Below are 22,674 nucleotides of genomic sequence, written 5' to 3' on the forward strand. Positions count from 1 at the left end.
TGTTTTATGGACTGGTTGCTTACAATGAACTCTGACTCTGTATTATGGTGAAAAGAATGGCATATTAACAGATGTCATAACTTGGGGGAATAGTTGATTGCCAATGAAGTAAAGATGAAAATACTGGAAAAAAAGTACTGAGAAAATACTGAGAAAACGCCTATTTTTTTTGCATTAAATTGATGCAAAATCATGTAGAAATGTGTTTTAAAAGTTATTTTTTTCAGTGGATGTTGTCAGCACGTGTTCTGTGTATCTGGAATACATTTATTAACAGCCTACCCAACCCACTGAGGATTTGAGGAAAAAAATAATTTTTCACATTTTTCTGATAAAAAATAAAGGGTGCATACACTAAAATAGCCACACAAAAAATTTGCGATATTTCCGGCAGAGCAGAGTCAGACCCTCCAGTTATTGGCTCTTAGGGTCAAGACACAACTCGTCAACCTTGAAGCAGATGGGCTATAGTAGCAGAAGACCGCACTGGGTGCCACTCCTGTCAGCTAAGAACAGGAAACTGATCACAATTCACACAGGCTCACCAAAATTGGACAATAGAGGATTGGAAAAACATTGCCTGCTCTGATGAGTCTAGATTTCTGCTGGGTCATTCAGATGGTAGGGTCAGAGTTTGGCGTAAATATCATGAAAGTCATCGTGGCGACAAAGCCCCGCATGGAAGAGGAAAGCCGTTGTGGTTTCAACTGTGTTTCAGTCTCAGTTTCAGTCAGTCTCATGTCAATCTTGAGTACCTATAGAGTAGCATTGCATCCTGCATATCTCCGAAAAGTCTTTATTTTTATTATAATTATAAAAGGAAGATGCGCTGTTCCGAGTCTTTCCGAAAAAAGCCGTGCGGCTGGGGGCGTGTCGTGTGGGCGGAGCTAAAGAATGTTGAGCGCGCGCCGCTGTTACTGTGTTGAGTGCGTCTGAAAGCTGCGTCATCCCTAAAAGCGGGAAAAAACTTTATTCAACATAAAAAATGGCTTTTAATCAGATACAGCCATACATCTATGATCCGGAATCAGACCCAGAGGCTGAAGTTGAACAGGAGCAGCAGCAAAAACGACTAGAGCAGGACATCTCTATGTGGTAACTGTTATAAGTTACACTAACTATATAATATGCTTAGCGGCTTGTGTTATTTACACATTTATACTTTAATTATATCGTGTGTGTGTGTGTTTACGCGTGGTTTGTGTAGACATGATTTGTAGTAAGCGGACTGGTTTTGCACGTCAGGCTAGTGTTTACATAGAAAGACATGGAATAGTAGCGCATTTGAATGAAGAACCGCGCTTATTGATCCATTGATCAATACGTGGTCATGTTTGGGCTACTTGATGGGCATAAGCAAAAACAGACATTTGAAGCAGTCTTACTCACTGCCTGCGGTTCCAACGTTGGGACCTTTATCGTTGGGACCGCTCCATCCTTCAGTATTAGGCGATTTGAAAATCCGGCGTCGAACTGGGCCTTGTTTATAAAACAATCGGCACCGAAATGCAGGGAACAGACATAAATATTTGCGCAACTCAGTTGCTGATCCGGAAAAGCAAATTCCATCCACTTTTGCCTTAACGCGGGGTTATTTGGCTACGAGCCAGCGCTTTGATGGGCGTAGCCTATTGCTTTCACGCGCTCTCTCTCTCGCGCGCGCTCTTCCGTTGACGTCAAGCGGACCCATGATCGAAAAAAACTTTCCGAAACTTATGACTAACAGGAAGTACTAATTTTGGCAAAGAAATACTCCCATCAAACGTCCACCTTAGCTTTTGAAACTGTGTCCATGTTTAGCATGGGAATCCAAGTCTTTAACAGTGCAAAAAGATCAGTATGCATGAAACAGCATTTCACCCCCCCTTTAAACATGACAATGTGTTGTCTGTACTCAAATGGCCTCCACATGCACCAGATCTTAATCGAGTTGAGCACCTTTGGGATGTGGTGGAATGGGAGATCATGGATCCTGGATGTGCAGTCAACAGATCTGCAGCAAGTGCATGATACTGTCATGTCAATAAGGACCAAAATATCTGAGGAAAGTTTCCAGGCAGCACATTGTTGAATCTATGCCGTGAGAAATTAAGGCAACAGGGGGTCTATATATATATATATTCATATCATTAGCTCTATAATTTAAAGTTCTTTGGGAGTTCCACAGCTGTGTGTGTAAATCAAGGGCTCCTGTATCTAATATTACACCAGTGTTGAACCAGTGTCTAGAGATGACTAAGTAATAAGCAGATGAATTTAAATCTCAGAGGGTTTTAAAGAGCACAGTGCACAAGCCCCCTTCTTCCTGATGTTGAATAGGAGCTGGAGCTGCTCTGACTCCACATCTTTGAGAAATGAATAGGATCCTCTGTGTTTCTGCATTGCAGACACTGCTGCCCTTTCATCTCCAACAGGAGGTCTGCCGCATCTGCTCGGAGTCTCTCGTGTGCCAGAGAGAGTACTGTTCCCTCTCACAGCGCTGCAGGGCCGAGAGAGAGACTACAGATCAAACAGATGGCAATAAACATTTTAATTGGTGAGATCAAACAGATGGCAATAAACATTTTAATTGGTGCTGTATGGTGTGTTACTGGTAGCCTTGTTTGCCACGAAGCCTAATTGAGGAATCCGTAAAGTTGAGTCTTTATAGGGAGCTGAAACCTCAGCTCTACTGTGTGCAAGTGATGCAGAGCCGTTCACATAAACACCCAGAGATCATTGTGTCAGCGCTTTACGCCAGTGATTTTGGCCGTTGGATGAACTGTAGATAGTCAAAATGAGTTGAAAACATGATATGCATCTTTTTAAGCCATTCATCAAACATAAAATATAGTGACATTCTTCCATTTATGAGGGAATTTTCCCATATTCTCCTCAGAGCTATACATGATCACATTAACCATTTTCCCATGTCTGTGTTTTGTAGAGTAGATTAGGACAGCTTTTCTCAGAATGAGGTCTGTCAGTAGGTCCATGAAAAATTCCTGAATTGTGAACTTAAACTTAGGGACCTAAAGTGCTGGGTAAAAAATATAGATTTCTCAAAAACAAAAATTTAATCAATTCTCATTTTTACAAACTGAATTTTTATGATATTGATTCTTAAATCCCATGAATCGATAAGTCATCCTGTTTTTAGTTGATGAATGAACGGGAAATTGTAGAATTAGAATTAGTATTAGAATTAGTGCATCCTAAATCGCATTTGGCATTTACATTAGTACAACTAGCAAGCCTTTTTTCTAAGTATGTATTTGTGAGATGATGCATCTCTAAGATGCTTCTGAACATTGAAAATTAGCATGAAACGGCTACAGCGGCTGAAGCTTTCACACCATTTAAAAAAAAAAATGTATTACCTAAAGTAATGATTTTTATCGCTCTGTAGTATGTCTGGCATACTTTTAATGCGTAGTACAAATAGGCAAAATGAGACAGCATGTAATTTTTGTGCCCTATTAGTTTGAAAAACAGAGTCTGCCTGGTGTTTTATACACCATTTTTCTCTTTTAATAGTGTCTCTTTAAGGTCAAAAATGTTTCACTTCTCCTTTAAAACACCCGGAGGATTCAAGATTCAAGATTCAAGATTCAAGAGTTTTATTTGTCACATACACAGTTATATACACAATATACAACTGGCAGTGAAATGTAAACAGGTCCGCTCCATGGACAGTGCAAATAACAGTTACAAGAAATTAAATAGAAATAGAATAAAATTAGAATAAAAAGTATTAACATAAGTAGAATTATAAATAAATCAAGTAAAAGATAAAAATAGGAAATAAGATAAAAATAAAAATATAAAAAAATATGTGGATATGATAAGTGAGATAAACTGTAGACTTAAAAATAAGTAGTTAACATAAAATATATAATATGTATATATAAAGAAGTATAATGTGCAAGGTTTATTACAGGTTGTTACGCAGTAACAATAGGGACGTAAAGTGCAGTGCAATTGCAGTATGTGGATGTTAATGTTGAAAGACCGTATGTTTATGCGTGTGCGGGGGTGAAGTGAGTCACGTGACTGAGTTCAGGAGTCTGATGGCCTGGGGGAAGAAACTCCTCCTGAGTCTTTCAGTCTTTGCCATCAGGCTACGGAAGCGCTTACCAGATGGCAGCAGGGTGAAGTGAGAGTTTGCAGGGTGATTAATGTCTCTGATGATTTTAGTAGCTCTACCTCTGCAGCGTTTGGTGTAGATGTCCTGCAGAGACGGGAGAGCTGAGCCTGAGATGCGCTCGGATAAGCGCACCACTCTTTGCAGGGCTTTTCAGTCGTGACTGGTGCTGTTCCCGTACCACGCTGTGATGCACTGAGTCAGGACACTTTCTATCGCCCCTCGATAGAAAGTTTTCAGGATGGCTGGTGAAACCCTGAATTTCCTCAGCTGGCGCAGGTGGTACAGTCTTTGCCTGGCTTTTTTCACCTGTGTCTGGATGTGTGTAGTCCAGGTCAGATCCTCGGAGATGTTCACACCCAGGTATTTGAAGCTGCTCACTCTCTCTACCGGTGTCCCGCTGATCATGAGAGGGGAGTATGACCGATGCTGTCTCTTCCTGAAGTCCACAATCAGTTCTTTGGTCTTGTTAACATTCAGAGAGAGACAGTTGTCCTGGCACCATGATGTCAGTTGCACCACTTCGTCCAAGTATGCCGTCTCATTGTTGTTGGAGATGAGACCCAGGACAACAGTATCATCAGCAAACTTGATGATGGAGGTGGAGCTGTGTGTGGACAAACAGTCATGGGTGTAGAGAGAGTAGAGCAGGGGACTCAGCACACAGCCCTGTGGAGCTCCAACACTCAGGGTGATGGAGGTGGAGGTGAACTGGCCTACTCTCACCGCCTGGGGTCTGCCAGTGAGGAAATCTTCAATCCAGAGGCAGAGAGAAGAATTCAGGCCTAGATCCAGGAGTTTGTGTGTTAGCTTAATGGGAACTATGGTGTTAAAGGCTGAGCTATAGTCAATAAATAGCAGCCTGACATAGTTCCCACTTTTGCTGTCGATGTGAGTGAGGCAGGAGTGAAGGACGTGAGAAATGGCATCTTCAGTCGATCTATTGGGACAATAGGCAAACTGAAGAGGGTCCAAAGTGTCAGGAATGGAGGAGCAAATGTTGTTTTTAATGAGTCTCTCAAAGACCTTCATGACTAAAGATGTGAGAGCCACTGGACGATAGTCATTTAGGCAAGAGGGTTTACTGATCTTAGGTACAGGGATGATGGAGGATCGTTTGAAGGAGGTGGGGACAACAGATGTAGCAAGGGACTCGTTGAATATGGATGTAAAGAGCCCTGCGAGCTGATCAGCACAGGACCGCAGAACACGACCTGAAATACCATCCGGCCCAGCAGCTTTCCTGACATCCACACGTTTGAGTGCCCTCCGAACCTCGTCCTCCGAGACAGAGATCACGTGACCGTTGCTGCTCTGAGGGACTCTCTCTGACGCGTCACTCGCCGGAGTCGCGCTGCCGCGATTACCATCAAAGCGAGCGTAGAAAGAGTTTAACTCGTTCACCAGTAACGGATCAGCTCTCACCTCTGCAGAGGATTTAGTTCCAAAAGCACAGATGGTTCTCAGTCCCTGCCACATCCGCCGGGAGTCGTTGAGTTGGAAATGAGATTCCACTCGGTCTTTATAGCGGAGTTTTGCGGCTTTAACGGCGCGCCGGAGGGCGTAACATGAAGCTTTGTACTCCCTCATATCCCCCGTTAGGAGACCGGCATTGTAAGCGGTGGTGCGCGAGTTTACTGCAGTGCGAATTGAACTGTCCACCCACGGTTTCTGATTAGGGAAGGACGTTATAGTTATTGTTTGTGTGGCTTGCTCTGTCAGTGTGTTAATAAAGCAGAGCGCCACTTCTGTGAACTCGCTGACGTCCTCAGAACTCGCGCGGAACATGTCCCAGTCGACGTCATCAAGAGCTGCCTGTAGCGTGATCTCTGAATGGGATGACCAGCGTTTGACTTCCCTCCTCACCGGGGGCTCTTGAACGAGCCTTTGTTTATATTCCGGTGTGAGGAAAATGGCGGCATGGTCCGATTTGCCAAAAGCTGGCTGTGAACGAGCTTTGTAGGCGTTCTTAAACGGAGAGTAGCAATGATCCAATGTGTTTGCTCCTCGTGAGGATGTCTCGCCCAACAGGCTACAGACACTGCAGTGAATCACACCGCCGAAGAAACCCTCCCATGTCCGGCATTTAGAGCTGCACACTGCTCCCAGATCACCACACTTACTTCACATTAACAGCATGTCACGCTTATGGTCTTGTACCCTGCGTGTGTGCACGGTCCGACTGTCTGGCATGTCAGATCTTAAAACCCCATAGTCTCCAAAACCCTGTGTAGAAGAATAGCATTCACCATAGTTTGTATTATTATTATTATTATTATATAGAAATGTGCATTCTTAACTGAAAAGTTAATGGTCTGTAGGATATTTTTCTCTTATGCTGCCATGCATTTATTTGATAAAAAAATACTGTTAAAAACAGTAATATTGTGAATAATGAATGCAATTTAAAATAACAAAATAATAAATAAAAAATATATTTCTAATACATTTTTATTTATTATGCAATAAATTCCATTGAAAATATTTTCAAATGTAATTTATTCCTGTGATGCAAAGCTGAATTTTCAGCATCATTTCTCCAGTTTTCAGTGTCATAGACTGGGTTTCTGGATCTTTCATCTTGTTTTTGTCTTGTGTCTTTATTAGACAGTGGACATCCATAAGGAGAAGGTCGCCCGGCGAGAGATTGGCATCCTGACAACAAATAAGAACACATCAAGGACTCATAAGATCATCGCTCCAGCCAACATAGAGCGGCCGGTGAGGTACATCAGGAAGCCCATTGACTACACAGTACTGGATGATGTGGGCCATGGAGTGAAGGTAAATAACTCCAACTCGCATGATTCTTTCTTTTTTATGAAAAATACTAAATCTTATTAAGTAAGTTTCATTTCAGCAATTGTTATGGGTGTGTTTTTGTTATCTTTAAATTAAATAGTGTGATGTTTAGGGATGTCACTAACGATTATTTTGGTAATTGAGTAATCGGTTGATTATTTTGAAGATTATTTGAGTAATCAGTTGTTTTTTGTGGTAAAAAAAAAAAATAGACCTAAGTAAACAATAGCTTTTAAAATGACTTAAAATAATCACAATGAGCCAAGCATGAGATGCAGTTCAGTGGAACGAATAAAAGCACAAGCTCTAGAGATGCGTTTAAAACAGGGTTGGGTATCGTTTGGGTTTATGATACCAGTGCCAAACCGATACTTTTAAAACAGTACTGGTGCCTGAACCGATACTTAAAAAAAAAAAGAAAGAGCCACAAAATGACGGTGGATGACATTTAAAGAATGGCTTTTTATAAAAAAAAATTTAAAAAAAAAACAATTCTTTAAAGTATTAGTTCACTTCAAAATGAAATTTTCCTGATATTTTATTCACCCCCATCTTATCCAAGATGTTTATGTCTTTCTTTCTTCAGTCGAAAAGAAATTAAGTTTTTTGAGGAAAACATTCCAGGAGACGTAGGCGGAAGTACCGCCCCAAGCGAACGTGCGAAGACTAATACAAAAGCTCTTTACCAAAAAACACTCCATCTTCAACTTCAAAATCATCCGACATTGTTGTTTAACCTTTTTTTTACTAAATATATTCTCTGGCTAAATATTTTAGAACGCATCGCCTTCGCCTAACGCCGCAATAGCGCTGTATGACAGATGTATCGGCTTTATTCCTTTTTTTCTTTATTCAAACTATTCACAAACTTGTTAACTATGCCATGAACTATCTGATATTCTGATTTTAAGAATATTCAGATTTTTATGTGTAAGTGAATGTTTTGTCATTTTAAACCCTCATGTTATTTGATCTATAATGCGCAATGGGTGCAGCCATGTTAGTTCGCCCCGCAATTCAGAGTAAGTAAGCAAGTACTTAAAGGTCCCGTTTTTCGTGTATTTTTGAAGCTTTGATTGTGTTTACAGTGTGCAATATAACATGTGTTCATGTTTCATGTGTAAAAATACACAGTATTTTTCACACAATTTACTTATCTGTATACCGCTGTTTTCACTGTCCTCAAAACGGCCTGAGAATTTCCTCGTTCTATGAAGTCCCTCCTTCAGAAATGCGTAACGAGTTCTGATTGTGCCAGCGGTTCCCGTGTTGTGATTCGACAGCAGCTTAGGGCACGTTGCCCGGAAAGGTCACGCCTCTTACGATAACGGGGAGATGAACGCGCTCAAACTACAGCCCCTGAAGGCCAAACACAGGTTTTTTGACTCCGGGATGAAAATAACAGCGTCTGAACGACATGGCGACAAACGCAACCGAACCGAACGCAACACTTCCTCTTCTCCACGAGGGAGCAGCAAGACCACGCCCCCTTTTTCGCGGATTCTTGTGGGCGGAGGTTCGTCGACAAACTGCTCTACTGACGTAATTAAAGCAGGAAGTACCAGGATGTAGTCCAAACCGGCCGTTCGCTGTAGGCTTTGAAAGGGAACTTCTGTTAAATAAAATATCTCGCTTGGCATTGAACTTTGAGCTTTATAATTTTACAGGTATTATTTATGCTCTAACAGCAACATTACACACTAACTAAAGTTTGAAAAATGGGATCACGAAGAACAGGACCTTTAAAGTGTCTAAATAATAAATCATAATCCGAATCCCCCTCAATCTGAAAAATGAACTGATCCGTGACTCCGTAACCACAATATGATCCGATCTGTGAGTTCCGTGATCCGTTGCACCCTAATCGGCATTATATTGGCCATCGGCCACCTTGCTTGATATCGGCTATCAAAATCAATATTGGTCGACCACTAGTTAGTAGCATTTCACATTATTTTGTGACTCACTAGCTGAGATTGTGCTAGGGGTTAGGATTTCTGAAGTCATACGATAGCTCTGTCTGATATCTTATGTCTGAGTATGAACGTATGGCAGTCTCTGCTCTTGTTTATAGAGGAAGGCATTGCAATAGGGCTGGAGTTTTAAATAACCTGGCACTTAAAAAAAAAAACAATCTAGCAATGCAGTGCACATTCCAGCCCTTACAGCGTGTTGACAGCATGCGTCTGTGTTATCTGATGTGCTGAATTGTAAAAACATTTGACCTAGTGACAGCATCGCCCTCCATCTGTGATTCATCTTGCAGGACTGTGAGTGTTGGCATTCACAAGGGATTAGGGCTTAATGACGCCTGCGACCCAACAGCCAATCGATTACAAGCGTTTATAGGATAAGCCTCACGTATAATCAATATTAATGTATGTGTTGTTTACATTTATTGGGTTAAAGCTAACCGCTGTTTGTTTGTGTAGCTTTAGTATCTTTTGGACTATAGCCACTGGCAGTTCAGCCATATTAATGTGCAAAACTTGGTTCAGTGACCAGGAAACAAATTTGTCATTTGAGTCTCTTATGCTCACCAAGGCTGCGTTATTTGTTTAAAAATCCAGTAGAACTGTAATGTTGTAAAATATATTAAAATAGAAAAGGGGTTATTTAAATTTTAAATTGTAGCTATTTTAGCTTGTAATATTATTTTCAAATGTATTTATTCCTTTGATGCAAATCTGAATTTTCAGCAGCATCATTACTTGAGTCTTCAGTGTCACATGACCCTTCAGAAATCATTCTGATACGTTGATTCACTGCTCAAGAAACATTTTTTTTAAACATCTTGATTAATGTTTAAAACGTAATATTTTTATGGAAATTGTGGTACATTTTTTTAAAGATTTTTTTAAGAATAGAAAGTTAAAAAGAACAGATAAAAAAAAAAAAATGTATATATATATATATATATATATATATATATATATATATATATATATATATATATATATATATATATATATATATATATATATATATATATATATATATATATATATATATATAATCATTATTGTTTTCCACCCCAATTATTTTTTATTTTCTTATTGTGAAAAAATACACATTTAATATTCATCAAAAATTATACTGTTTCACTGGTTATTTATTGCTTAAAAAACATGTTTACGTGGAATATATATGTTACCTGAATGTAGCCTATTTGAGATTTTCTATGTTATGTCAAGTAATTATTTTATGGATTGTAATATTGACCTTGTGTTTGCCATGTAAATAGCCTCTATGCTAACATGGCATTTAAAATTTTTATAAAAAAAACAAACAATTCATTGCTTAAAAGGGTAGTTCATACAAAGATTTAATACAGCATTATCATATTTTCTCACCCAATTGTTCCGGACTTCCTCTGCAGAAAACAAAATATTATATTTCTGGTTTTGTTTTGTTTTAATTGTTTGCTTTTTTTGTCCATATAATGAAGATTGTTTGGTGAACTATCACTTAAAAGTAAAAATTTGTCATCTATAGCCTACCAAGATGCCAGAGTTTGTATCATACTAACTAAAGCCAAAATTGGCCGACCGTACAGTGTGTATGCTGTCACAGAATGTCCTGGCAGTGTTTTATTACACCTTTTGATGACGTTCGGTAAGAGAAGCCATAACCTTGAGTCACCTGACAGGGATTACAGCGTCTTCAGCCAAATTTACTGTGTTTGCAAAAGATGAGATTTATTTTCAATGTCAGTTGACACTTAATCTAGTCAGCAGCCGCAGGAATGCAGAGGAGTTCTCAGATGTTGTTTGACTAGTTTATTTTACTTCCTTTCCCTGTTCAGGAAAAATATTAGGATCCTTTTCTTTGCCTGCTCATGTATCGGTTTCAGTGAACATTAAGTGCTTTCGCAGTCTTAAACACAGAGGATTTTGGCGCTGTTAGAGTATGATACATTAAGCCGTATTTCTGTCTGGCTGAGGGAGGATTTTTGCTCTCGACTGATTCCACGGAGATCTAAATGAACACCGTGTGTATGTTTGCTTGATCTGATCCTGGAACTGATGTTGTGCAATATTTAGGGACCGTTTTCAACTACAATCTCAAAACATTTTGTGCGTTTTGGCTGTTCAGGGGCCTGAAAATGCTAACTTTTGAAAACAGGTTTCAAAGTGCCCGTTTTTGAAAACGATGATAATGTTATCGTCTTCATGGAAACTACAAAAACGTGAATTTGTGAAAACGCCGACATGCACATACATATTACGTGTTCAGTCTATAGGCACGTAGTGTTTCTTTACAAAGTGATATCGCCATCTACTGGCCTGGAGGCATAATATAGTTTTTCGCGGATCTGTGTGAACAGATGTTTTTGTCTGTGTGCGAAACGTTTCAAAAACGAAGGGTGCTAAATTTTTCCGTTTTTAGTACCCTTAGTACACCCTAGAATCCAGTAAAAAATTTATATATTACGGTTAAAGTTTTTTTTTAATTTGTCGTAAAATATAACCAAAGCTCAAAATAGTAAAATTAAATGTTTCTACTTTATATATTCGGTTAGCCTGCAAGCTAGCCGGTTAAACTAATTGCATAGCATACTTCTAGGATAGAATTATAATTTATTTTTTATTATCAATAAATTGATTTATCAATCAATTTATTGATTTTATTTGGTTTTTTTTTTTTTTTTTTTTATTGGGAAAGGTCCGCTAGCCAGGATTCGGGTCGACAGAAGTCAAAACACACTACATGTCGGCGTGTTGCCCATAAGGCTATTGGCTCTGACAGTTTATTTATTTTTAATTGCGGTCAACGTTATCAGTGTTGGGGAAAGTTACTTTGAAAAGTAATGCATTACAATATTGCAATACTCCCTTAAAAGTAACTAATTGAGTTACTTAGTTACTTTTTAAGAAAAGTAATGTGTCACGTTAGTTCGGCGTTACTTTTTCTCACCTGGGCTGGGCATGTTTTTTTTGTTTGTGTTTTTTTTTTAATAACAAAAAAGTTCTATTTTTGTGAAAAGGTAAAGACCTCTTCATACCAAAATTTAAATAATAAGCCCCAGGCTGAGGTAAAAATGCGAATTCACGCATGAACAGTAGAGGGCGCAGCTCAAACAAACCTTTCAGCTGTGCTGCCATTCTGGATAATGGAAGAATAGGATGCAGGAGAAAAAAGTTTTACTAATAAAAACACAAAATCTAGTTATTTTTGCTCATGGTTTAACTGAATCATCAAAGGTCAGCAGCAAGACATTGGTTAATAAAAGGTAGATTGAATGCATACAAATATTTGCTTTATTTAACATTAAATTATTGGGGGTTTGCATAGTACTCTGATTTTGCATTTGTTGTGCAAGTGAGATAAATAAATGCTCACATTTAGTCTAGAACTACAATAACCATCATGCTTACACATAACACCTCTGCACTTACTCTTGATTTCTCTCAGCATGGGGACAGGACAGCTGTCAGTCAAATAAATGTGAAAAAGTAACTAGGATATTTTGTTGTAAATTTGAAAACTAATGCTTTACTTTACTAGTTACTTGAAATGTGTTACCCCCAACACTGAACGCTAACGTGTTAACGCATGTGATTAATTATTTTCCGTTAAACACGTTAAAAATATTTAAGGCAATTAATGCAACATCCGTTTTTTTTTTTCTGTCATCCTTTGCTTGCGTTACATTATATGATCATGCACTTATTCATACAAATGCTTTTAAACCATTCAAGCGTGACATTCAAAGCGCTAAGTTTATTCAATTTCTGGAGGCTATGTTTCACAGGGCACAAATAAATATGACATTTATTATGGGTTTATGTGAGGATTGTTTTAAGTTCACTTAAAATAAAAGTTGTTATATTTTTGAAGCCTAATAAATTAAAAACAAATTGATAGTTTTCAATTACACTGTAATGTTGAATGGCTCGGCTACAATTAATGTTTAAAATTGGGGGGAAAAAATGAATTTCATAGAGACATCAGTAACTGTATCAGTGATACTGGCCTTCATTCATAAAAAGATGCCATTAAACAAGTATTGCCGCTTGGTTGTGCCTATATCATCCCCATACTCACAATATAGCCTGGCCTCAAGTGCCTTATTGCTGCAATAAACTATTGTTAACTCTCAGGTCTACACTATGGTTTCTTTTTTCTGCCAACTTAATGTATGAGCATTGTCTGGTTTACTTTTGCCCTCATTGATCATTCGGGAGAGCGCATTAATAATTGCCACACTTTGCATGTAGTGCAGAACAGTCACTACACAAGCAGCCTTTGTTGTTATGAGTCGTTTTTGTCACTGCAGTTTCTGCAGGAGGACTTTAAAGTTTCTGTGTGAAATCATTAACACAGTGCTTAAGCTCATATAGACAAACGACAAACAACATTTTCAAGAGTTATTTCCTAATAATCACATTGATTGTGCAAACGCACAACCCAAATAACACCGTATGAAATGAGACCTGAGGGGGGCAGAGGGATGGGATTAATGTCTGCTTCAGACCACTTAATCAAAGAAAGTGTGAAAACAGGAAAATCATTTTAGCATCGGCGCTCTTAGCTCTAGTGCAGTAAAATGTAGATTTTGAGATTTAAATGCTTTTGTGCTGCTTCAAGAGCTCTGAACTGAGACATAACGGTTTTTGACGTGCCTCTCTCTCTTTCTCTCCCTCTTTTTGTCTTTCTCTCTTCTCCTATAAATCACACTCTCTCTTTTCCTGCCCTCGATAGTGGCTTAAAGCCAAGGTAAGTGTACTTGTCCCATGAACCCCTCCTGCTTTAGTCTATCACTGATCAACTGATTCAATCTTCCCTGTGATCCTGTTACATATTCATATTCCTGCATTCATCCTTACCTCATAACTAGGCCTGTCACGATAATCAATCTGGATATTCAATCTAATCGAAAATTGTGCAATTTATATTTCAAGCACATTTTGCCATCCTAATAAGGGAAATCATATTATTGTTATATTTGTTATATTCTATTATATTCTGTTATGTTTAGTTCTGGCAAATCGATTAATCACGATTAATTGCATCCAAAATAAAAGTTTGTGTTTACATAATATATGTGTGTGTATTGTGCATAATTATTATGTATATAAAAATGCACACCCATGCATGTATATATTTGTTATATGTATATATAAAATATTTATATATAATATAAATGTATACAGATTTTTTTTATGACCGTTTATCATCAGTACAAAATGTATGATTGTGACAGGCCTACTTATACCCTCGTCATATGCAGTAGTTGTAGATCAATCCCATTGCAAAGTGATCCGTCATAGCTGTATTATTTAAAGATTATTACATATTCTAACACTAAATCAAATGCATATGCGGCTGAAACACAGTTGCCTTTGTAGTTGAAGTATTTGGGTTTCTGTTATTTTGTTTGCACTTTTATTTACTGTCAATGTCAGGTTTTTAGTCTATATGATCATGATTGACTGATATATATTGGCAAGGCCAATAATCAACTGATTTATTTAGCATTTTGAGATTGTCAGAGATTATTGATATGTTAATTTCCCATTTGTGTTTGTTTCAAAATCTGCTAATAATTGTTATAATAAACATCTTCTAAATGAGGAGTAGATCAAGTTCAGTTATTGACGTTGTTTAGTTCTGTCTTTGTTTTAAATTGAGTACATATTGTGTACAATTATTTAATAATTATTTAAAAAGTAAATGCAATTAAATATTCCTATTTACTATTATTAAAATATGCCATTGTTCATTATTATATCGGCTACCTTGTTGTTTAGAAATAGGCAATTGATCAACCATTAATTGTCTTTTTCCTTTTGAATCAATGGTCCTCATTCATGAAACATGAGCGGAATGATTTTTTGTGTGTGTGTAAATCGTTTGTAAAGCTGTTCTGAGGTGAATTTTTGGATTCATGAAAGTGTATCAAAAATGTACACCTGCTCCCAACCATAAGTAAATGGAGCATAAAATATCTAAACGTTGTGTGTTCTTTTAGGCAAAATGGTAACACTGCAATTTGATAAGACTATTTACAATAATTATAGATATAGTGACTAAATTAGTTAGTTAAAATTTTAAATAAGTGGTAAATACTTTAGGTAAACAAAAGTGATTTAAAAAATAGCTATGTAGTCCATTTTCCTTTTGATCATAGATTTCTATTGTACTGGAGCCAAACCTGAGAAGGGAGTTCAGAAGTTTCCACAAAACATGTAGTTCAAGTAGTTGTAATTTGAGAGTGTGCTTATTGTGATGGGATTATGCTAATTGTGAATGAGCGCACGCACACACACACCTTATTTATTAACTATTTCATTAACTATCAAATCCGAGGTTACGAGTCGTTTGCGAGAAGAGTTTTCGGGAAGGTCCATTTTACATGCAAATTACTCATATATTTATTATATATTCATGAATGAAGCCCTTTTATTGCAGTAGCAAACTGAACGTTTGGATGAAATGTATTGTTTTGTCTGGTAAAGCCCTCTTCTCAGCTCCATTCCTTTAGTCTTCTTTATGTAACCTGATGGTCAAGCTCTGGTCAAATACTTAAACTAATGTTTTGCTTGTCCAATCAGCAGCATGGCAACAATCAGTCTATCAGAGTAGGAACTCTCTCCAGGACCAATCCCCCAACACAGAAACCTCCCAGCCCACCCATGACAGGACGAGGCACTCTTGGGTAAGATGTGATTTTATCGAATATGAAAACGTTGAATTTATCATATATGAAAACATTACTGAGCAGCAGTATGATAAAGCTGTCAGACTATACTTCAGCACTGACAGAAATTTTCGGTAGCAGTTGGAAATCACATATCATTTTATGTTTTGTTTATAATATTTTTGCCTGTTTGTTTAAAATGCATATGCAGGCGTAACACTCCTTATAAAACACTTGAGCCGGTGAAACCTCCAACCGTGCCCAATGATTACATGACGAGTCCGGCCCGCATGGGCAGCCAACACAGTCCAGGACGCACCGCGTCTCTCAACCAGAGGCCGAGAACCCACAGGTAACATGCATCTATCTGTCTGTCTGTCTGTCTGTCCATCTATCTGTCTTTCTGTCTGTTTGTCTATCTGTCTTTCTGTCTGTTTGTCTATCTGTCTTTGTCTGTCCGTCTGTCCATCAATCCGTGTCTCTGTCTGTCTGTCTGTCCATCTGTCCGTCCGTCTGTCTGTCTGTATGCATGTCTGTCTGTCTGTCCATCTGTCTAGTCTATCTTGTCTGTCTAGTCTATCTTGTCTGTCCATCTGTCTGTCCGTCTGTCTGTCCATCTGTCTGTCCATCCATCTGTCCGTCCATCTGTCTGTCCATCCGTCTGTCCGTCTGTCTGTCTGTCCATCCATCTGTCCGTCCGTCTGTCCGTCCATCTGTCTGTCCATCCATCTGTCCGTCCGTCCGTCTTGTCTGTCTGTCTGACTGTTCTGTCTATCGATTGATCCATCCATCTGTCTAGTCTATCTTGTCTGTCTGTCTGTCCATCTGTCAGTCCATCTGTCTAGTCTATCTTGTCTGTCCGTCCGTCTGTCCATCCATCTGTCCGTCTGCCCGTCCGTCTTTCTGTCCATCTGTCTGTCCGTCTGTCCGTCCATCTGTCTGTCTGTCCGTCCATCTGTCTGTCTGTCCATCCGTCTGTCCGTCCATCTGTCTGTCTGTCCATCCATCTGTCCATCTGTCTGTCCGTCCATCTGTCTGTCCGTCTGTCCATCCATCTGTCCGTCCGTCCGTCCGTCTGTCTTGTCTGTCTGACTGTTCTGTCTATCTATTGATCCATCCATCTGTCTAGTCTATCTTGTCTGTCTGTCTGTCCATCTGTCAGTCCATCTTTCTAGTCTATCTTGTCTGTCTGTTAGTCCATCTGTCTAGTGTATCTTGTCTGTCTGTCTGTCCATCTGTCCGTCCATCTGTCTAGTCTATCTTGTCTGTCTGTCTGTCTGTTCTGTCTATCGATTGATCCATCCATCCGTCTGTCTGGCACTCTTGGGTGTGATGCTCGGCTCACTCTGTATTAAAGGTCCCGTTCTTCGTGTTTTTTTGAAGCTTTGATTGTGTTTACAGTGTGCAATATAACATGTGTTCATGTTTCGCGTGTAAAAAAACACAGTATTTTTCACACAAATTTACTTATCTGTGTACCGCTGTTTCCACTGTCCTAAAAACGGCTGGTGATTTCCTTGTGCTATGAAGTCCCTCCTTCAGAAACACGTAACGAGTTCTGATTGTGCAAAGCGGTTCCTGTGCTGTGATTCGACCACAGCTTAGCGCACGTGAAAGCGGTTCCTGTGTTGTGATTTGACAGCAGTTTAGCGCACGTTGGAAAGGTCACGCCTCTTAACGGAGAGATGTATGCGTTCAATAATCTCTACAGCGTCCCTGGGAAAGCCAAACAAAGGTGATTTGACTCCTGGATGAAAATAACAGCGTCTCGATGACATGGCGATAAACACACTCAACGCAACAGTTCCTTTTCTCCACGCGACCGTCCGCTTCTCCACGTGGGACAGCAACAAGACCGCGCCCCCTTTTTCGCGTTTCTTTGTGGGCGGAGGTTAGTCTGTTCTACTGCTCTACTGACGTAATTAAAGAAGGAAGTACCAGGATGTAGTCCAAGCCAGCCGTTCGCTGTAGGCTTTGAAAGGGAACTTCTGTTAAATAAAATATCTCGCTTGGCATTGAACTTTGAGCTTTATAATTTTACAGGTATTATTTATGCTCTAACAGCAACATTACACACTAACTAAAGTTTGAACAATGGAATCGTGAAGAAGGGGACCTTTAAGCAGACATGTTCTCTATCTATCCATCCCGTCTGTCTGTTATGTTTATCTGTCAATCAATCTGTCTATTTGTCTGTTGTTCTGTCTGTCTATCATCGCATCTGTTTGTCGTTCTATTTACTGTATCGTTCTAACCTATATCTATAGTTTTATCTACCACATTTTTGCACATTTTTTATAAATATATATTTGTATTATCATTATTATTTTAATTATTATTGCTATTAATAATTAAATACGTTTTTCATTGAAAGTTAATTTAATAGTAATTTTGTTTTCTCTATTGCCCTCTGTACCTGCAGACACACACTGTGTGTTTATATGTGCAAGGGCTTTACTGATGAATCAGATATCTCTTTTTCTCTCTTAATTTAGTTTTTTCCTCTAGTCCTCTCCCACACTTTTCCATCAGCCTCCACAGTTTTATTTCTGAATGTCAGCGCATATTTGACATCCTCTAGGGGTTATAACATTTTCGCTCATGTTCTTCATCTTGCTAACGTCTAAATGACAGGCCTGATCTGGGGGTTTGTGAATGTTCCCAGTGTGCGATCACTCTTCACACCCACTCGTCTAACATCTGTAAATAATGTCATCACAACAACCCACAACTCAACCGCGGTCCAGACCAGAGGACAAAAACCCTCATCCCACCCTCACTCGCTCACTAAACACAATCAGCACTGCAGCGATTCATTCTGAGAATGACTCAATGAATTGGCCTCATTAGTTAATGCTGACTGTGATGCCATAAATAATACACAACTTTTCATTTGTGTAAATATTGGCACCACAACGCCAGGTCTTGTGAGGGTGACCGTTGAATCCATCAAATTGCTTTTCTTAAAGGGAAAAAGAATGTTGTTCCAAACCTTCCGTTACAAAAACACAAAGTAGAAATTTTGAATGTAGAATGTAGATCTATATCATACACCTGGAGCAATGCAACGGCAGGCAGTACACACGTTTTTTTTGCTAGTTTAAGCCCAATGCAGTTATCATTTTCATGTCCAGCGCCACGTTGTTTAAATAGCAAATGCACTCACGCCCATATGGCCATGGGCCATGGGTTAGTTAGAGAACTAACTCTATACTCTTCATTAGCGCAGTATTTGTGTTACTTAAAGGGCGCATTAGTAATGTGCGCTTATAGTAAGGTGCACAATGCTCGTACACTCTACTTATTACACACAGGGCAGCAGCACAAAAACATTTTTAAGTATTAAAAATAAAAGGATTCCTCTCTGGAGAAGCATCATGCCAAGTTCCGCCATGGTGCAAGCGTGCAACTGGCTTTTAAAGGGAATGGGATATGACACTCTGATTGGTTTATTGCACGTAACGCCCAAAACACACCCTTGACTTATTAAGAGACTAGGTACAACCCTTTTGGACCATGTGCCTGGCGCGCCGACCATTTTTTCCGTCGTTAAACTAGCAAAAGTGGATCCGGACATGACCTGAGTGCCCCTGCGCCATGAGCTTGAGACTATGCGCTCAGATCGTTAAAATAGGGCCCTTAGTCTTTCAAGTTTCAAAAAGGATGCAAAAAGCACAATGAATTTGACTACATACAATATTGTTCACAAGTTTGAGAAATGTATAGTGTAAGTGACTGTAAAGACATTTATAATGTTACAAAAGTTTGCTATTTCAAATAAAAGCTTTTTTTTTTATCTGTTCATGAAAGAATCCCGAAAAAATAATCACTTTTTCTACAAAAAAATATGAAGCAGCGCAACGTTTTGACCATTGATAATAATCAGAAATGTTTCTTGGGCAGCAAAGCATATTAGAATGATTTCTGAAGGATCATGTGACACTGAAGTAATGACTGGAGACTTTTAAAAAAATGTACCCACTCCAAACGCTTGAACGGTATGTTGCATTTGAGTCACTCTTGACAGCCTCAGTCCTTCGTCACTTTAATTGTATGAAAAAGAGTGACATACAGAGAACAGAGATTCATTGTTTTAACTTCATATATATTTTTATTGAATAAACTTTGAATGCTGTTCTCAAATACTGATGTGTGGCCGACAGCGTTTTATCAATCACATCAATTGTTGCAGCGTCAGCAATTTGTGTATGCACTTCTTATGTGTGGTTAAGAGGAAGTATGAGCCATTATCTGCCCTCCAGAAGCATTCACTGCTGCTTATTCAGCTCTTTTTATGCTGCCTTCATCTAAACTTTATCTAAACTTCGTTGGGTACCTGATGCATTATGGGTTACGACTAGGGTTGGGTACCGAAACCCGGTGCCACTACTTATATAACGTTAACCGGTATGTACCGGACCGAATCAGAATGCAGATTGCGGTTCCACATTCCGGTGCCAAAAATTCAAACGTGGTTTCGCGCTTTGGCTGGCACCGAGCCAGAGACAGACACTCAGCGCTGGTCACATCACAACTCATTACAACTATTCAGTGTTTTCAACCACATCATGTTTATTTCAGGTTTCACACATTTAAATGCTCATAAGTAGGCTACTAGCAAAAAACACTGATGTCTATGGAATGACAATCCTTTCAGACGGTTATAATTTGACTAACGTTACATGTTTTATTCACATCAGATTCATGCACATTATATAGTAACTTTATAGTTTACGCTATTCTTCTTCCAGTTCACTGGTCACTGGTTCACTTACTTTCATGTAACTTATTTCGTGAGACGAGAATGAACTCAAGTGTTGTAAATCCGACAGATCCGATTCTGAGGCGCAAACTAACATGGCGCCGCCCATTGCGCTTTATAGATCAACTAACACACATTCACTCACACATTTGAACATCTGATAGTTTGTGAATATTTTGAATAAAAAGAAAAAACGAAATAAACCCGATATAGCTGAGCTGTCAGCGCTATTGCGGCTGCGGTGTGTCATGTGAGAAACATGCGTTCTAAAATATTTAGCCAGAGAATATGATCATATTTCAAAATAAAGCTGAAGCTCGAAGCTGGTTTGTAGCATACCAAGAATACAGACTACTGCTGTTATTACTGTAACTGTTATTTAGAGTTATATTAGGCTTGTTGTAGTTGGGTTAGATGGCTTAGGTTTTACTGTGAATTTGTAAATAAGTCAATAATAATTTTTAAATAAGTAAATTGTGTTTTGTATTTATTTATATTCATACATTTAAGTATACATTAAACTTTTAATAAATGGTTCAATTTAAATAAAAAATAAATCAATAAAAAGCCATTTAATGTCATCCACCTCGTTTTGTGGCCTTTTTTTTTTTAAGTATCGGTTCAGGAACCGTTTAGGCACCGGTACTGCTTTAAAAGTATCGGTTTGGCACCGGAATCGAAAAAAACCCCCAAATGATACCCAACCCTAGTTACGACAGTGTGAGTTAACCATTTTGTTTCTTTAAGGTTACATTTACAAATGGATCTAGTCATCTGGTGAGGTTGAGTAGTGATTTATTTAGTCTTTTTCTTTTTTCAAAACATTGAGTGTTTCAATGTTTGTCAGATGACCAGATATCAAGTCAAGTCAAATTGATTTGTATAGCGCCTTTCACAATACACATTGTTTCATATCCTAATGTTTATAATATCCTAATATCTTCATGCCTTATAGTCACCTTAGCAGATTAGAGCTGGGCGATGATGTACTTACATTTTGCCTCAATACGAGCAATCAAGCAGTTTTAAAATCACATTTGAAATGATCTCATTTAAATTTGTTTCGGGCATGGAATAAAAAAAAAAAGGTAATTGCGACTTTATACTGTCTCACAATTCAGAAAAAAAAGACAATTGCTAGACATTCTTGCAAAAGTTAATAATATGAAATTGCTAGAAAGTCACAATTGTGTGAGAACCCACAGACCAGTTAGTTTTGAAAAAAATTTTTTTTTTACTCATCTCTAGTTAAAATCAGATCATTTAACTCGATCTCTGTTAAGACAATGGAGCATTAAAGCCTGGGTGCTGCGATTAATGAGATCTGTAGCAGTGCAGCGTGGATCCCCTGCTGCTCTGGTTTCTACATGGACACACAGCAGACACAGAGGATCATGGCTGATTTCTAAAACTGTGCTCATGTGGGGGTGTAACACTGATGCAATCGTGTTCGTAGCTCCACAGTGTTAAATAATCCATAAATTGATCTGCGTTGAATGTACGCATAACTACGTATGGCTAACGTAGTACAATGTGGCTCAAAGCCAAGTGTGTATCTAGGTCACTTTACCATGTGAGCCTGTAAACTCAGAACAGAACACTGGCTTACTTACTGAATACTACACAGTATACTATGTTCTGCTTACTGTTCCTTCAAAATAGTATGTGGAACAGTATGTATTATGTAATGAAACACATTTCAAATTACATCATGACCTCATTGTGGCATGCGGTGATCTTGGACATGAATATGTAGGGCTGCACAATTAATTGGAATAAAATCAAAATTGCGACATGGATTAGTATGATTATCAAATCGTGAAAGCTGCCTCTAACATAAATGTTTGTGTTTATATATATATGTGTGTGTATACTGTATGTATGTGTATACTATATGTGTGTGTGTGTGTGTGTGTGTTTATATATATATATATATATATATATATATATATATATATATATATATATATATATATATATATATATATATATATATATATATATATATATATATATATATATATATATATATATATATATATATATATATATATATATATATATATATATATATATATATATATATATATATATATATATATATATATATATATACACACATATACACACACACAGTGCTGTCAAATCGATTAATCGCATCTAACATAAAAGTTTGCGTTTATATAATATGAATACACACACGTACATGTATGCGTGCCGTGTTGAATTAAATTATTTAGAGGGGTGTCCCAATACTTTTGGCAATATATATATACTGTATTGCCAAAAGTATTGGGACACCCCTCTAAATAATTTAATTCAGGTTTACCAATCACTTCCATG

At 38.2% G+C, this 22,674-nt stretch overlaps 2 protein-coding genes across 17 annotated transcripts in view; one reads left to right on the plus strand and one right to left on the minus strand.

Annotated features, from left to right (window-relative positions):
• Positions 1–22,674, minus strand: part of LOC307119970 (NACHT, LRR and PYD domains-containing protein 3-like) — a 333,135-nt gene that overhangs the window by 62,455 nt on the left and 248,006 nt on the right. The window lies entirely within an intron of this gene.
• Positions 1–22,674, plus strand: part of abi1a (abl-interactor 1a) — a 94,376-nt gene that overhangs the window by 54,972 nt on the left and 16,730 nt on the right. For 5 of the 16 annotated variants that reach the window (XM_079806755.1, XM_079806761.1, XM_079806765.1 and 2 more), the window contains exons 3-5: positions 6,731–6,907; positions 15,484–15,587; positions 15,781–15,921. In XM_079806755.1, coding sequence (XP_079662881.1) covers positions 6,731–6,907; positions 15,484–15,587; positions 15,781–15,921 — 422 coding nt within the window. Of the gene's footprint in view, positions 1–6,730; positions 6,908–13,630; positions 13,646–15,483; positions 15,588–15,780; positions 15,922–22,674 lie in introns of all 16 variants that reach the window. The other 11 variants (XM_079806762.1, XM_079806756.1, XM_079806767.1 and 8 more) reach the window with 3 other exon arrangements.

This window comes from Gobio gobio (assembly GCF_949357685.1).
Source record: "Gobio gobio genome assembly, chromosome: 23".
Taxonomy (NCBI): domain Eukaryota; kingdom Metazoa; phylum Chordata; class Actinopteri; order Cypriniformes; family Gobionidae; genus Gobio; species Gobio gobio.